We start from the raw sequence: 17,323 nt of genomic DNA, 5'->3' as shown, positions 1-17,323 counted from the left end.
TAAGAATCTAAATCTCCCCCACACCATTACACCACCAGCCTGGAAGGATTTTTCTTGTTTGGACCATCCTCTGTAAACCCTAGAGACGGTTGTGTGTGAAAATCCCAGTAAATACTCAGACCAGCCCGTCTGGCACCAACAACCATGCCACGTTCAAAGTCACTTAAATCACCTTTCTTCCCCATTCTGATGCTCAGTTTGAACTTCAGCAGCTCGTCTTCACCATGTCTACATGACTAAATGCAGCCATTAGTGTTAACGAGCAGTTGAACAGGTGTACCTAATAAAGTGGCCAGTGAGTGTAGTTAAATTCCACCACTGTCTATTTCTGTTGACTCCACAAATATAACACTAGTGAGAGGTGTGGTGCATTGATGTCATTTGGAAAAGATGGTAAATATGAACCTCCTACAAGAAAAAGAATTTATGACATCCAATTTCAGGTGAAAATAACTGCTTGGATACATGTGTTTGTGTTTATAAAAGTATTTCATACTGTGTTATCATTTTCCAAAGAGGTGAAGTTGAAAGAGATATATAAAGGTATTTCTAAAAAATGTTATTATTCATTTTGCAGTATTTCTTACACTGACCTGGCTGGTAGAAGGAAGGGGACAGTTCTTTGGCCACCAGTCTGGCGATGCTGGACTCACTGTTGGAGGCCTGAGCGGCCTGCTCAGCTCCCTCTGCCTTGGCCTTTGAGTGGGCCGTCCTGCAGGGGGAACAGATGCAACACCATTCATAAATCACCGACACTACAACAGTCATACAGGTGTTTTATTTTCATGTTACTGTTGATGACATCAGTTATTTTATCTATTCATATCAAATCAAGCATCCGGTAGTCCCTTTGAGAGTAAAATCTCTTTTTCAAGAGAGACTGGAGAACAAGAATCATTCAACACAAAAACAACACTATCACACAATAAACAAGTTATTAAAAGAAACCGTTCTAAGAATCATAAAAAACATCAAATAATAAAGCTTTAAAATCTCCAAAGGGGAAGGCAAGACTCAAGTTGGAGGGCAGTTTGCAGCTCATTCCCTTTAAAAGTGTGTACATGAGGGATATCTAAGGTTTAGTAGGGACCAGAACATGAACTATAGTTACCAGATTCAGATGAGAGAGGAGATGTGAGGTAGTTATAATCTCAAAGAAGTCATTTTTAACATGATGCCACCATTTGTGCATTGAAAATAGCATTTGTGCTGGTATCTAACACTGTAGATCAATATAAATTCATAAATATGAGTTTGAAATAAGTTGAATATTCTGGTAAATATGCTCATTTGCTTTTGTGCTGAGAATTATATGAGAAAATTGATGCCACTCTCGCGTGTGAAGCTACGACCAGCAGCTTGTTAGCTTAGCTTACCATAATGACAGGAAACAGGGCTTTATGCTAAGCTAAGCTAACCAACTGAAGGTGTCTTGCGCTGTACTTACTGCACAGACATGACACTGGTAAAAGGAAATGGTAGAGGGACTGCACTTCTACAGTGCCTTTCTAGTCTTCAGACCACTCAGAGCGCTTTATTACACTATGAATCACATTCACACACACATTCATACACTGGTGGCCGAGGCTACTGAACATGATGCCACCTGCTACTCAGTTTTTAACACTCACATGCCGATGGGACCATCAGGAGCAATTTGGGTTTCAGTATCTTGCTCAAGGATATGTTGACAAGCGGACTGGAGGAGCCAGGGACTGGTATCAACCTTTTCAACTGCTGATGACCATTTCACACTTTCTCAGGTGAGACGTTTTCATCTGTGCTTTTGCAAAACTCTATAGACTCTTTTAAACTTAATACACTTCTGCTCTATAATAAAAGTTTAATGGCACATTTCTGCTGAAACACAATCAAAACAAAGAGGGTTTCACACAACTGGTAGATCAACAGCTCAAAAATTAATATCTTTCAGTATCGGCTTTATAATGAATCGGCCAAGATGCTTTTGCAAAATGAATGAATATTACATACATTGAAACGTATTGAATTTTATATCTCGACATGAGTATGCAGAAAAATATGATGTTAATTCACTACAGAGGTAATCTCTCAAGACAAATTCGGGGGGGGTGCAGGTGTCCCCAGGAAATGTGTACCTACAGAAACAGCAAGCTCCACCCAAAACACCGTCTTGTCAACAAGAAAAAAAATATTTTTTCCAGCGGATGTCTTAGTTACAACATGATTGAGCTAACTGGAGTAGTTTCATGTTGTATCCAACAACGGGAGGCTTTTAACAGATGACGTCCTGATGTTAGCTTTGCTAGCTGTCCCTGTCAGCTGCAGCCACTGAAGCTTTCTAGACATCGTGATTTCCCATAACTGAATAAATACCACACATAGCAACACAAAACTGCTTTGCTAGCTCAATCATGTTGTAACTAAGATATCTGCTGGAAAAAATATTTTATTCACAGACCGTTTATTGAGTTATTACCTTATTTTTACACAGTCTGTGGTTATTACAGACACTGCTAACGGCTAACATTAACAGCTAACAGTTAGCCCAGCTAATCTACGATAACCATGTTATTAATTACAAAACGTGCACACAGAAATAGTAACGTTTGTTCAATCATTGTGTTTATAGACTTAACAAACATCAGATTAGTCTACACGGTGGTATAGTGACGTGAAAAATGTGATATATTGCTAAACTCTGCTGGTTTTCTACCCGAAGTATTTGTAAATAACATGGCGATTCCCTGGGGGCACCGCCAGAAGTGAAGGGCGTGAGCGATCGCCGAGGCCCCTGCACTTCTGTTGGTCGAAAAACTCCGGGCTGTGCCTCCAGAGGTAAAGGAAGTTTTTTGCTACAGAAGAGACTTGATCGCTAACATTAGGTGGGGAAAAAAGCATCCCTCATTATATCCACCTTATTTTTAAACACGGAAGTAAATAGTGATCAACCTTTCATTTTTTTGTGCGTGACTTCCGGTCAGCCGCTTTCCCTCATGCTTTCCCTTACCGGAGCTAACGGTGCAAGCTAATTTTTTTTTCTTTTTTTTAGTTGTTTATATTAGTCAATTAGTTAGTTAGTTAGTCTGTGTATTTTGTATAGATAACTGTGCCCACGTTTCCATTATAACGGAAATTTATTCCCTCTAAACGCAAATAAATCGCACGTCAATCATAAACTATGAACCAAAAAAGCACAATCTATCCCGAGTGAGACAAACTGCTTGATCCCCGTCTCCAGTGTACCAGCAGAGAACTTGCAGAACCGAATCAGCGAAAAAACACACCGGGCTAAGCCTCTCTACCTGAGCAGCTGAAGCTGCGGCTCGCACCCTCGACACACAGACGGTGCTTCTGCATATGCCAGCCAAACGTGTGCGCAACTGTGAGAAATAAATATGTGAGGTGTACGCTGCTTTTCTATCCTTTTTTCCCTTTTCTTTCTTTCTTTCTGTCGGCGACATACACTCCTAACACAGGACAGGTTGTTTTAATTGACTGAGTTGATCATTAAGCCATAGTGATGCGCGGATCGGCTCTGATAGCACCTGAATCAGCATGTACGCATCAACCATCCAGCCGTTACAACATGATTGAGCTAGCAAAGCAGTTTTGTGTTGCTGTGTGTGGTATTTATTCAGTTTTGGGAAATGATGATATCTAGAAAGCATCAGTGGCTGCAGCTGACAGGGACAGCTAACATTAACACTAGCAGCAAAGCTAACATCAGGACATCATCTGTTAAAAGCCTCCCGTTGTCGGATACGACATGAAACTACTCCAGTTAGCTCAATCATGTTGTAACTAAGACATCCCCTGGAGAAAATATTTTTTTTCACGGGGCACTTTGTGAGTTTAGTGAGTTATTACAGACACAGCAAACGGCTAACAGCTAACGGTTAGCCCAGCCAATCTACGATAACCATGTTATTAATTACACACAGAGAAAATACTAATGTTTGTTCAGTCATTGTGTTTATAGACTTTACAAACATCAGATTAGTCTAAACGGTGATATAGTGACGTGAAAAATGTGATATATCCATATATATAGCTAAACTCAGCAAGGTAAACAACAAGGCGATTCCCATTTACACAGTGGTAAGAGTGCTGGACCGGAAGTGTCGCACAAAAAAACGGAAGCTGGCTGCGTTCTGTTTTGCCTCCGTGTTTCCGTGAAAAATAAGGTGGATACATTACTAAACTTCGAGTTTTACTTTTATATTATGTGTTCTACAGTATATTGTTGGTCATGATATATCTGTATATTTAAATACACTTTGATCTTGACCCTCCTGATCAAAGTACATGACTTCAATATGAACCTTTAAACTTGATGACTTAAAATACTTTAACCAAAAATACCATGGTACAGGGGATTGTTTATAGGCTTCAATCAGGGGTGGGCGGCTGCAGGTCATATGGCTCATTAGTATTATTAGCTATAGAGAGGAGGTGTCCTTTTCTGCTGTTGGGCGAGGACAGAAATAAATGATGCTTTTATCGTCATCCCACCAGAACAATAAGTTACTGAAGGCTCCATCATCACACATATTTCCATGTGACAGAGAGACAGAGAGAATTAACAATTAGCAATGATTTAGCATAAAGGGGATTTACCCATAATGCAACACTAATGCAATTCTGAACTCTGTACACTGTAATATGATGGAAGAACAGGTAACAGAACAAATATCAGCACATAACTAATACAAATATTGTACTTTTGAATCCACTACATTTATTTGAAAGCTACAGTTACATGTGATGCTTTTTTTAATGTCTGAAAACATACTTCCAAGTATGTTTTGGAGATTATACTTCTGTTTTGTCTTCTAGTTTTATGTAAAATTTTGACAGAAGGAGTATATTTCTAATTTTAAGTGAAAGATCTGATTACATCTTCCACCGCTGGTATTCGGTACAGTACATAAATAAAATAACCATAAAAAAGTACAAATAAAATACAACAAAAATGAGACAGCAGCACACGTTTATAATACTAATGTTACCAATTTAACTACTTATTATCAGGGATGTCAAAATAATAATTTCAATTAATTAATCACGCATTGTAAAAAATGAACGCTGATTAATGGCATTCTGTGGTGCCCTTTGACCTCACTGAAGGCCACAGTAGCTTCGTCACATGATGGAGGCATACGAGATGCTGCTGCTCGGCCCTGTGAATGGAATATTTACATTGTAAAACACTCAGATGCTACTGTTGATAGAAGCACCATTCTCTGCGACTTCTGCAGCAAGGACTGTTCGTACCATCAGAGTCTTAAAGCCTGAAATATCACCTCAACGCAAAGCATTTAGCAGCGAACCCAGAGGTCTGAGCTAGCACAGCCTCTGATGCTAACGCTAGCAATCAGCCTCGTCAAGTCAAACTCGACCTGGCGTTGAGTCGTTCTAGAGGACATGTCGACAATCGTTTCCAAAATCCAGCAGCTTAACTACGACACATCTGCCAAAATTCATTTGATACTTTCACAGCAAAAATTGATGTATGTGATTAATTTAGATGAATTAACCACAGAGCATGTAATTAAGTAAATCATTTTTGTAACTGCTTGAGAGCCTTACTTATTATTATTATTATTATTATTATTATTATTATTATTATGTTTCTGGGCCTTCTGGGGCAAAAGCATGCGGTCGCTAAAGGTTCCCACCACCAAATCAAACGGGATCAGTTTCCTTAAGGAGGCTTGAGGGATAAGTGAGCAACTCCGGAATCTGAGCTGAGTCCTCATCATGGGCACGTCTCAAGCCTGTTGTAGACGGGAGGTTCCACACGTAAACGTGGATTCATAATTATTATGTTTCTGTCTTCTCATAAATTGATAAGTCTCTCTTTTTTTTAAGATTATTTTTTTGGGCTTTTTGCCTTTAATGGACAGGACAGATTGAAATGGGGGGGGGGGGGGGGTTGACATGCAGCAAAGGGTTGCAAGCCAGAGTCGAACCTGTGACCGCTGCAGCAAGGCATCGCCTCTGTACATGGGACGCCGGCACTATCCACTACGCTACCGACGCCCCAAATTGACAAGTCTCTACCTGTTCTGTGAGGCTGTACTTAGGTGCAGTGGAGCTACATGCTAACATGCTAACATGATCACATTCGCAATGCTAACACGCTCATGTTAAGCATAATAAATCTAATGATAACACTAATTAGCACTGAACTGCATGTGCAGCTTTGTGTGTACGGGAATGTCAGTTTTTCTGGTTTTGTTTTCAACAAATTGGACCTGTGACCAGATGGTGGCGCTAAATGAAAAGGTCAGGGATCACCAATATAATTACAGTTCATCCTGAGGGGGGCATGAATCTGTACAGCAAATCTGACTTTGTGCCATAACATCGTGCCACTCCATCTCATGAAAGAAGAAATATTCAACTGCATTGTTAGAGACGTTTGACCTGCTGGTGGCGCTGTAAGAAAAGACAGTGGTTCACCATAGTCAGGCGTCATCTACCGGAGGCCGTCAATGTCTGTACTAAATTTCATGGCCACTGTAAGTGTTGGGATATTTCAGTCTGGATCAAAGAAGCAGACTGACAGGCCAACAGACTGCACGTGTGGCTAAAAACCCGACATCTGCATGCAGAGAGTTCAAGGCTGCTGCTGCTGCACATTAAGTAGGAGAATTACTGATTGTGATTACTCCGTGGATACTTGACATACTGTAACTCTACACTGAGCTGAAAATAGCTGCCTGGTCCACTCGAAGACTCAGTGGGGAAGGTGCTTCCCACTGGAACAATTAGAGACTCCTGAGGCTCCCTGTTTGAAATAGATGAGCTCCACCTGTCCACACACAGTCAGCACCTCCGTCCTCTTTCAGGAACCTCGACACCCTCACATCTCACACATTTATAATTATACTCAGATGTATCATCGAAGGTAGATTTATAATGACAACAGCTGCTTTTTGGCAACGAGCTTCCCAACACACGCATTAAAGAAACACACTTTAGGAATACACCATTTAATTTTGCCAACCGTCCACCACTTATGGAGAGGGTATCATGTGTAGTTCTGAATGTGTATTTGTGAAAATCTATCACTAAAACTTGGCTCTTAAAGGATGAAGCTGGAGTTGTGTATTTTTTTAGGGTCGTCAAAGTTAATGCATTAATAATGAGTTAACATAAATTCCTTTTAATGCCACTATTTTTTTTTTTTTTGATAAATGCAGGTACCTTCTATAACTATGACCCTCGGCCCACCTGTTTGGGAAATCAGGAAGCGATGCAGCAGTAACGTTATGGACGGCCAGCAGAAACAAACCTCCGTGAGCAGAAATGGATAAAGACAGGCGTCTTTTGAATGGCAAGTTCATTTTCAAAGCCCTGCCACATTCTTTTCCATTCTCTCGGCAAGACCAAAGTTATTTGCATTTACTGTCAATGTGAATTGGGTTACCACTGAAGTACGTCGAGCTGCTTAAAAAAAAATATTGAACGTTTAGTTAACCTTTACAAATGTAAAATTGGACACTACATTGTATTAAGGCATTTTTCTCCACTCCCATGTTGATAAGAGTATTAAAAACTTGAAAAATATCCCGTTAAGGTACATTTAGAACAAATAAAAAATGAATCATGAGTTAACTATGGACAATCATGCGATTGAAAAGATCAAAATAAACAATATGTTTGTGCGTCTCTCAAAACTTCCTGTCTGTGGCTCTCAGCTCCAAGCTCATTGTAAATCAGATCCTAAACTAAAGTTGTATTAAAAAAAAAAAAAAATCTTAGTAATTTCCCAAGACAGCTGGTTACTGTAGTTTTTAAGAAATATTAAACATCTGGCAGGGGGCCATGGGCTAGAACTGAGTCCACGGCTGCTGCAGTAAAGACGTAGCCTTTGTACATGCACACATTATGTTGTAGATTAAACTGCCCAATAATATACACAGAACTTAAATGAGCCCCACCTTGATTTACTACAACATTAACAAAAAAAAAAAGGTCCAGATTTCTCCTTAGTCATTAGTTTAAGGTCCCCAGAGTTTAATATATTCAGCATTATACAAGTGTTTGTCCATTTCATTGAGCTAGTTTGCTGTCTCGGTTAAGTAGCTGTCTGTTAGTCACCCACTCTACAGCAGGAGACTGTACTTAAAAATAAAAGCTCAGTGCCATAAATTCACTGTACTTCAAAATTAAGTGTGTTTTTTTACTAACTTGACACGTCCAAGTCACTTGCGGTCCATTCAGAATGGATCCATGACCCACTTTTGGACCGCGACCCACCCGTTGGCAGACTCTGAAAGAGTGTTTTAAGTTTGACACTTCAAATATATTTTAAAGGGCAGCACGGTGGTGCTGTGGTTAGCATTGTCACGTCACACCAAGAGGGTTCCTGCTTCGAGCCCCCAGGTGGGGGAGCCCCCTGTGTGGAGCCCACATGTTCAGCATGGGGCTTCTCCAGCTTCCTCCCACAGTCCAAAGACATGCAGGTTAACTGGTGACTCTAAATTGTCCGTAGGTGTGAATGTGAGTGTGAATGGTTGTCTGTCTCTATGTGTCAGCCCTGTGATAGTCTGGTGACCTGTCCAGGGTGAACCCTGCCTCTCACCCAATGTCAGCTGGGATAGGCTCCAGCCTCCTGTGACCCTCCCAACAGAATAAATGGTTACAGAAAATTAATGAATGAATGTATTTCAAAGATAATACCTGCATGCTTTTACTAAAGTGAGATTTTAATACGGTACTTCTTCCCCCACTGGTATTCATTACAGTACACAGAGTATAAAGTGTGATCACAAAGTATTTAGACTCCTTCACTCCTCTATTCTTGATTTTTATTTTGTTGCAGCCTTACGCTAAAATCAACCTACACTAAATATCCCAACATGACAAAGCACAATCAAGTAGCAATATCTCACTGACGTAAGTATTTAGAGCCTTGAAATTGAGTTCAGGTGCCTCTCATTTCTCCTGATCACCTTTGAGATGTTCCTACACCTAGACTGGAGTCCACCTGTGGCTGATTCAACTGATTGGACATGATTAATAAAGGCACACACACCTGTGTATGAAATGTCTTACAGCGCACAGTGCACATCAGAGCAGAAACAGTGAGGTGGAAGGAGCTGCCTGCAGAGCTCAGAGCCAGGACTGTGTCGAGACACAAACCTAGGGAAAGCTACAAAAACCTTTCTGCTGCATTAAAGTTCCCCAGAGCACAGTGGCCTTTGTAATTTTTAAATGGAAGCTGCAACACCACGTTTCACAACCCACAAAGTGTGTCGGTATCGGTCTCTCTGGCACAACTCTCAGCACCATAAATGTGCAGAAACCTCAGACTTGAGTGGTACTAACCATCACATGTCCTTGAGTAAGAGCTCACTCCTGCATTGCACTGCAAAGGGAAACCGATTTAACCCTGCAGTTACCAGTCGAGTTATCCAAATGTGTTAATGCTGCATCACTGACTGAAAACAACCAGTGCCACCAGGAACTAAAGAGCAGCCAAGTGCTGAGCTGTGTTTTGTAGAGGGCCAGCAGTGTAGTATTATATCCTCCACTGGGGTTATAGTATCTGCTAAAATTGGCGAACATAGCTGCTAATAGCATGGTCGATGGCAAAGCCAAAGTGGGGATTGTTTTGACTGATAATTCCCACCTGAACACAGTAAAGCCAGCGCTCAGCTGTTGATTCAAACTGTAATATAATAGAGGTCATTTTCATCCACATGCTCTGGTACTTCACTCAGCCACTGGATGAACTGCTGGACCAGCTTTACAAAAACTGCTTTATTTATTGAACGATTACAACAGGCTAATGTTATTAGCACAAGCCTATAGTATTTCACATTGTATAAGTTAGCCTAGTGGCTAGTGTGGATTACTCATATGAGGCCAGGAACAACAGCAACCATCTAGCCATCCATTTTCGTATTCGCTTATCCTCTTGAGGGTCACAGGGTGCTGGAGCCTATCCCAGCTGACACTGGGTGAGAGGTGGGGTACACCCTGGACAGGTCACCAGACTATCACAGGGCTGACACATAGAGACAGACAACCATTGACAACTATGGACAATTTAGAGTCACCAATTAACCTGCATGTCTTTGGACTGTGGGAGGAAGCTGGAGCACCTGGAGTAAACCCACGCTGACACGGGGAGAACATGCAAACTCCACCAAGCGGGCTGCCTCCTGGGATCAAACCAGGAACCCTCTTGCTGAGGCGACAGTGCTAACCACCACACCACCGTGCCCCCCGGAACAACAGCAACATTTAACAAATATAAAGCTACAAAATCCGGCTCCATTTCAACTCACAAGGTTCACTGACAAAGCAACTGTCTTGACAAAACATGTTTTCTGAACAAATATAACATGCTAATATTATTAGCACAAAATCACACATAAGACTTAAAATGCTATTTTTGTGGAGGCTTTATTGTCTTCACAATTATTTGTTTGTTTTTATCTGTGAAATGAAAGTAAAAAAAAGCTTTGTTTCCACGGACGGGCACACACACATGGCCAGACCATCTACAATAAAGAACAGAGATGCTCGGATTACAGCACACTCACAGGGAGCATGGCTTCATTCTCTGCTCAGGATGCCATTACTTCACTATATGTGCACATTTATTCTATGTTGTTTGCTGCTTTAAAGGGCCAGTGTGTAAAATGGGTTGAAAACAGTGACATCAGTGGTCAAATTCTAGATTGCAGGGCTCACTCGCTCACCCCTCCCGTCGGGTAAATGACGGTGGCCTCGTAGGGAGTTTCAGGAGTAGGTCTATCTAGCGACAAGGTGAATGTTTATTTAGAAATCTAAGCCATGTTAAGATATTGTAATGAATCCCTCACGAGCAGGAGACCAGAGGAGCGTTCGGGGAAAAGGCCAGTTTATTTGAGCACTCCAAAAACTCCAGTAACACTCCAGGCTGTAAAAGACTCCGTCCCAAACTCTGACTCTTCTGGCGTAACACACACACTTCATAACTTTACACACATACTTGTTTACCATACCGAGTGGGGACTCCCCTCCCCTCTCTGCTCCACCAATCTCCAGCCCGCACACTGACTGACAGCGTAGCCTGTAAACAGAGCTCAGCTGTTTATTTAGCCTAGCAATATCTCCGGACTATAGTAGCTGCAATGGACGACTTTGAACGCGATTTTGAAGAGTTTCTTGTAGCGGACACAGACCCAGAGCCATACCTGTTTGAGCCGGAGCATACAGATGAGGAACTCCATGTGTTGGGTGCTGAGCGGGCGAGAAGAGAGGCTGAATGCACAGAATGAGATTCGGTGCTACTGCTACCATCGTTGGGGAGATATATCATCAGGAGGAAAAGCGCCGCAGAGAGTGCATCACAAGGAGTGAAGTTGCGTCTTCTTTTCCTCGCAGATGACGGTTCGGATTCATTCTCTCCTGTTGTGTGGTAAGTGTGGTCCATTCGCAAACTTTATAACTAAAAAAACCTTTCACTACTCTCTATCGACGAACTACTAACGCTCTCTGCTGTTTCCTCCTCCTTCTTCCTTCCTTCCGCTGTCTTCGTTGGTTCATTTATACACGCGCAACACGTTCTCTGGCTGGCTGGATTGTCTGCTCAGTCTGCCGTACATACATGGCGGCGCAAGATGGTGACCTCTCTAAAGCAAGGCCCTTGCTATACATATATATATATATATATATATATATATATATATATATATATATATATATATATATAAAAGCATAATTATAAGGCTACGAAAACCAAACGAATTTTATTTTATAGCGATTATACAATTATATAAACATATTAATGGGTAGAATATTAAGATTCAGATTCAGATTGACAATAAACCATGCCAAATATTACACACTGGCCCTTTAATGATGCTCTGAATGTCACATACAGCTCCTTTAAGTTGTCTAACTGCTGCAGTGTGTGTTGGCCCCTTCAGTGTTTCTCTGCAACCAAACATGACATTTGACACTGTGACCTAAATACCCTCTATGCTTTTAGGGCTGCCTTAAGGAGACGCTTGTTGTACTCTGAGGAGTGATGAGACGCCAGCTGGGGGGACGAAACCGCCTTTAACAACCCAAACCTGCGAACAATCATACACCTTATATCTTAATTTAGAGCGGACGCAAAACCTAAAAGTGTTTCTCCAAATAGCTCCCTCTGTTTTCCATTTGTTTTTCGTCACGCTGCAGTTGCCCCGAAGGCTGCTGATGGCAAGAGATGTTCTGTCATTCTGGCATGTGCCACTTTATCTTTGTGGAGGGTCCTATCCATCTGTGTGTGTGTGTGTGTGAGAGAGAGACAGAGGGAGCGTGAGTGAGTGAAGAGTGATTTAGTGTCTATAAAAAGACAACTAAATGTTTCAGACTATAATCAAATCACTTTGTGAAAATACACGTAAGTTAAGAGCTAATTGCAACCTCATTATTGCAGCATTGCTACGAGGTCACAAGATGAATAGCTCAGTGGTGGAAGAGGTACTCAGATTCATTACTGAAGTAAAAGTAGCATATCCATAACTGTACGTCAAAATGTAGAGCAGGAGTAAAAAGTCACACAAAATGGAAATACTCAAGTAAAGTACAAGTACCTCAAAATTGTACTTTACTTGAGTACATGTACTTAGATGCTCTTTATCGCTGCAATAGCCACAGAGGTTTCATCAGTCGTCCTTAGCCGAGGTCAGAACAGAACTTTATTTACAAATGTTGTGCACAAAATGCTCGTATCAGCAGTACAGTATGAAACCCAAGCCGCACAACTAAAGCTAGGTGTGGTACATATACACGCTAACCCTTTATACCCAAGCACTTGCTTATGAGCTGTGTCATATTTATATCCGTGCAACCATCTGACACCACTGCTGACGCAAGATAGACCGAGATCTGTGATCTCTGACTGCTGCCGGCAGAGCAGTGGCGCTGAAGCGTACAGTGGGAGATAGAAAGTAAATCAGGTTGCTGTTTTCAAGCAGAGCGGTGTACCATTTTGAAGTTTTGCTAACCCAGGACAGGAGTGTGTGAAGTAGTAGCGTGACATGCAGACAAACATAAAGAACAGTCTGGGTGTCTGTGACTAGGCAGGAAAGATGGGGTCTGGAGGCGGGGAGAGCGGGGATAATCAGCTGTTGCATTCCCCTGTGATTGTGATACAGCAAGAGTGCGCCTGCCCATATTTAGTCAGGGCTCCTCTGTGACCACAGGGCCCCTCTGTGTGTGTGTGTGTGTGTGTGTGTGTGTGTGTGTGTGTGTGTGTGTGTGCGTCATTTACACCCTGTCCTGCCACACAGGTCCTCCTTCAGCCAGCCCACGCAACAGAACAATGTCCACAGAGTGTCTGAATGCCTGTGAACCCTCAGCGAACTGGGCTTGAAGAGGCCAGGTCTGGCATCCCATGCAGTACACAGGTTGTACATGTATTTTTAACCGACGACTTCACTGCCAAAGGATCATGGAGCGAGGAAACCACTGCCAGGAACAGATGTGTCATGTCTCCACTGCTTGTATAATAAACAGATTTCAATTCATCGCGCAGGAACACTCAAGAGGGGCTGTTGTTTAGTTAGTGTGGTAGCAAAAGTATTCAGATCAGACTGAAGCTACAGTTGGTCACTTTTATTAAAAAAATAACTCTTTGTTATATTTGCTGAAACTGTCACAAAGTCTGCACAGTATTACACAAGACAGCTTTAACATGAAATAGAGATGTACTGATTTATCGGCCACACATCGATATCAGCTGATGTTTGCCTCGTCGACCTGTCGGCAAATAAACTGACATTCAACGATGGCAGTGGATGATGTTTTACTGTTGTGTTTTATTTTTTTGCAGGATAAAAAGGAAGGCTCAACATGTGTTTGGGATAAGCACAGATCTATTCAGGATGAAAGGACGCAGTAAACTCAATGTCGCCTCATCAGGGGATGCACCCTATTGTTTCCCTGATAAAGCTACATTATGAACAACAAGACAACGTTAACTGTTTGCAGCTGTTGGCTGAAATTAACTGGTGACGGAGGTTGTACTGAGCTAAGTCATGATGCGTTCAAGCTCTATTCTGTACAGATTATTATTGGGCGAAGATAAATTATTAAGTTCTCATGATGTGTTCAAATGTAATCTTGTAAAATGTAGTTTTTCGTGAGAAATTGGATAAATCCAGCTGTTTGAAGGAGAAATTTGTTGATGTTTTCACAGCAACATAAAATAGATTTAAGAGAGTGAATTGTGATTTATCATAGATAGTAAAAAGGCTTTTAAACCAGTTATTTTTTTATGTTTTTTATATGAAAGAAGGCCATATTAAAGGTTGTTTCATCAATGTGTATGACTGCATTTGTGCTCATTCAAAGGTAGTGTAATGAAGGGCTGAAATACTTGAAAAAGTTTAGTTATTTTTTCTAATAAAGATTTGTTTTTTTTCCCTAGCACAAAAGGGGAATAAATAACAACAAAAGCAAAATTAACAACAAAAACATCAGTATCGGTATCTGCTATCGGCCAAATTGTTATTTTAAAGATCAGTATCATCCCAGAATTTCCCAATTGGTGCACCCCTAAAATACAACACTGTTAAAATACTCAGTTACAACTTTTACAAATTAAAAATCCTGCATTCAAAATCCTACTCAAAAGTACATAAGTAATAGTACTCTTTCTGCATGTGACTGATTAGACTGTACTCACTATTATAGTAGGTGCTCGAAGGTGGAGCTAGCTCTAAATGCTTCATACACACTCAGGAAGTTAAGCCCAACTGTTCCCAACCTAGGGGTCAAGGTCTTCCAAAGGGTCATGAGATAAATCTGAGGGGTCGTCAAATGAACAGTGGTAGAGGAAGGAAGAAAAAACAAGGTTCAGATGCAGAAATCTGGATTTTTCTTGTGTTTATGTGAAATATTGGATAATTTAACAGTTACTGTAATGAAACCATGTGAGGGGGAAATGTCTGACAAGGTTGTGAACAACTGGTTTAATATAGAATATGCACTGTATTTATAAAAGTAGCCAAAATTTTGTGTGTAAAATTATAATCTGAAAAGTAACAAGCTGTGAGATAAATTTAGGAGATTAAAAAAATCACTATTTGAAATGAAAATGCAGTGGAGTTTAAGCACAAAATAGCATAAAATAGAATTAAAAGTGAAGTAAATATACCTTAAATTCTACTACACATCTAAGTAAATGTACCTAGTTACATCCCACCACTGGTCTTCCAGTAGTTTGGAGTTTTACACGTTTAAGATATAACTTCTACGAGGTCGTGTTTTGTTTGTTGAGGCCACCAGGGTGTTCCTGTAAGCAGTCCTACATAAATACTGAGCTTCCACTCTCGGCTCTGTCCAGGTGCCTGTAAATGTGCTGTAGGTGAGCTTAAAGCACTGATTCAAAGAACAGCCTCCCATAACTCTTCTATACTGCTTATCCTTGGAAGTACAATATTTAGATTTCAATCTGCTGCTGGGACAGGGCTCTGCGGTCCATCAGTGTGAGTCTCACTGCTGTAAACACCGAGCTCACTTCAGGTGCTGGAGGCGACTGTGGACAAAAACACCACCGCCTTGTACGGTCACAGACAAACTGAGGGTAGACGTGTGCACGTATGAACAATATGCTGCATAAGAAATACATGTTTCTCCGCAGGTTTATTACATGGACGTCACTGTGATTAGAAAGAGGTTTAAAGACTCACTTTCTTTCACTTTCTTTGTCAGAGGTCATGTTAGCAATCACTCACAGTGCATACCCTAGAAGACTTTGAAAAGACAATGTGAGTTTTCAGTCACAGACAACAAGATTTTGCGACTGCATTCACTATTTGCATGACTACAACTAGATTCCCTTTGAGATGACTTCCCAGCCTGCTCCCGGTGGAAAATATTACACCAAACTTCCTTTAAGAAACACAACATTCCAACAATTTCTTACGTGTCTGCAAAAATGCATTAATTTAGAAACAAAAGATTAAAGGCATCATATGTCAACGGTGTCCCTGTCTATTCTGCATCAACAGAATCCATAGAGATAAACTGCATTTTGGATTTTGTCACCTCGACTATTTTAGCGGAAGGACACCGTGGGAATGAAAGGCAAAGTGTTTCAAAGTTATGATTTGGTGGATCAGATACCCGCTGAATTAAACACGGACTCTTCCTGACTTCACACGACTTGTTCACATTCTTGTGCCTCCCCAGAGTCCCCTCTCTGTTTACTGTCTATCAGGTTTGCTGCTTCCTGTTTGTTGCTGCAGAGAGCACAGCTATTGGTCATTCAGAGTTTGCATGAGCCAAGATTAAAAACTTAATGATAATGATAAACGTGTTTGCTTCTTTAAGACGAGAAAAAGCAAGAGTTTATGTCACGTTCTGACTCTCTGTCCTTCCAGCCACATCCCCACTTCCCCAGGCCTTTCCATTGCCATTGTCTGGCCACCTCACTTATCTAACTAATCAGCCTGCTCACCTGTTTCCACTTTCCCTCATCTGCCCTGCAGTGACCCCTCTCCCACCATTCTCATCACCTGACCTTCCTCATCTACCTGCTCACCTGATCCTCATTTTCCTCGTTAATCTGCAGCATGTAAGCAGCCCATTTCCTTGAATTCTCTTCCAGATTGGAAAAGCTACCGTGTTGCTTTGGGCCTTTGCTTTCGAGCCATTGGAACCTGACCCCTGACCCCTGACCCTGTACATGTACTTGTAACTACCTGCCTCTGTCTAAGTCTATATATAGATGTATTCTTTCACTTTGGCAATAGATTACGTGTTTGGGTCCTCACTTTCACGCCTGCATGATGGTTTTCTGCAAAAAATAAGTCTGTTTCATTGAGCAAAAGCAGAATTAACAAATGAATCTGACCTGTGATACCATAAATGCTCATCCTCTATTGCTCAAATCAATTTCTGGGGTCAGTATTGTCACAAGCCGCTCAGGAAGGTGAGCTAAAACATGAACGTGAAATGCCACGGTTTATCCAAAATGGAAGCAAGTGAATCCTCCGGAACGGTTAAAATAAATCGTGGATATTTGCTCTTTTGAATCTCTGATTACAGTGACTAATAATCATCAAGATAATCACCTTCTTTTTTAATGTATACAAAGAAAAAATATAAAATGAAGTAAATATTGCCATTTCTTTGTTCTGTTCAGCTGTTTTCACAGTTACGGCTGCGACTAGCTGTTGAAATGTAGAAGTGTGTTCTGCCACTTCACACAGATTTAGCAACAGAGACACAGAGGGAGAAAAGTCTTTTCAAATGATGCAATCATTGCAAACACTAAACTGAGAACAAAAAGTCTGAGTCATGAGTTAGCAACATTCAAGTCCTTCAAACTTGTATTATA

The 17,323-nt window shown here is 41.1% G+C and overlaps 1 protein-coding gene across 1 annotated transcript in view; it reads right to left on the bottom strand.

Annotated features, from left to right (window-relative positions):
• Positions 1-17,323, bottom strand: part of jph2 (junctophilin 2) — a 34,045-nt gene that overhangs the window by 7,437 nt on the left and 9,285 nt on the right. Inside the window, exon 3 of the mRNA XM_049581369.1 lies at positions 594-712. Within this exon, the coding sequence (XP_049437326.1) occupies positions 594-712 (119 nt within the window). The remainder of the gene's footprint in view (positions 1-593; positions 713-17,323) is intronic.

This window comes from Epinephelus fuscoguttatus, linkage group LG7, assembly GCF_011397635.1.
Source record: "Epinephelus fuscoguttatus linkage group LG7, E.fuscoguttatus.final_Chr_v1".
Lineage (NCBI taxonomy): Eukaryota > Metazoa > Chordata > Actinopteri > Perciformes > Serranidae > Epinephelus > Epinephelus fuscoguttatus.
The sequence above is the reverse complement of the archived record's forward strand: the minus strand, read 5'-3'. Positions and strand labels throughout refer to the sequence as shown.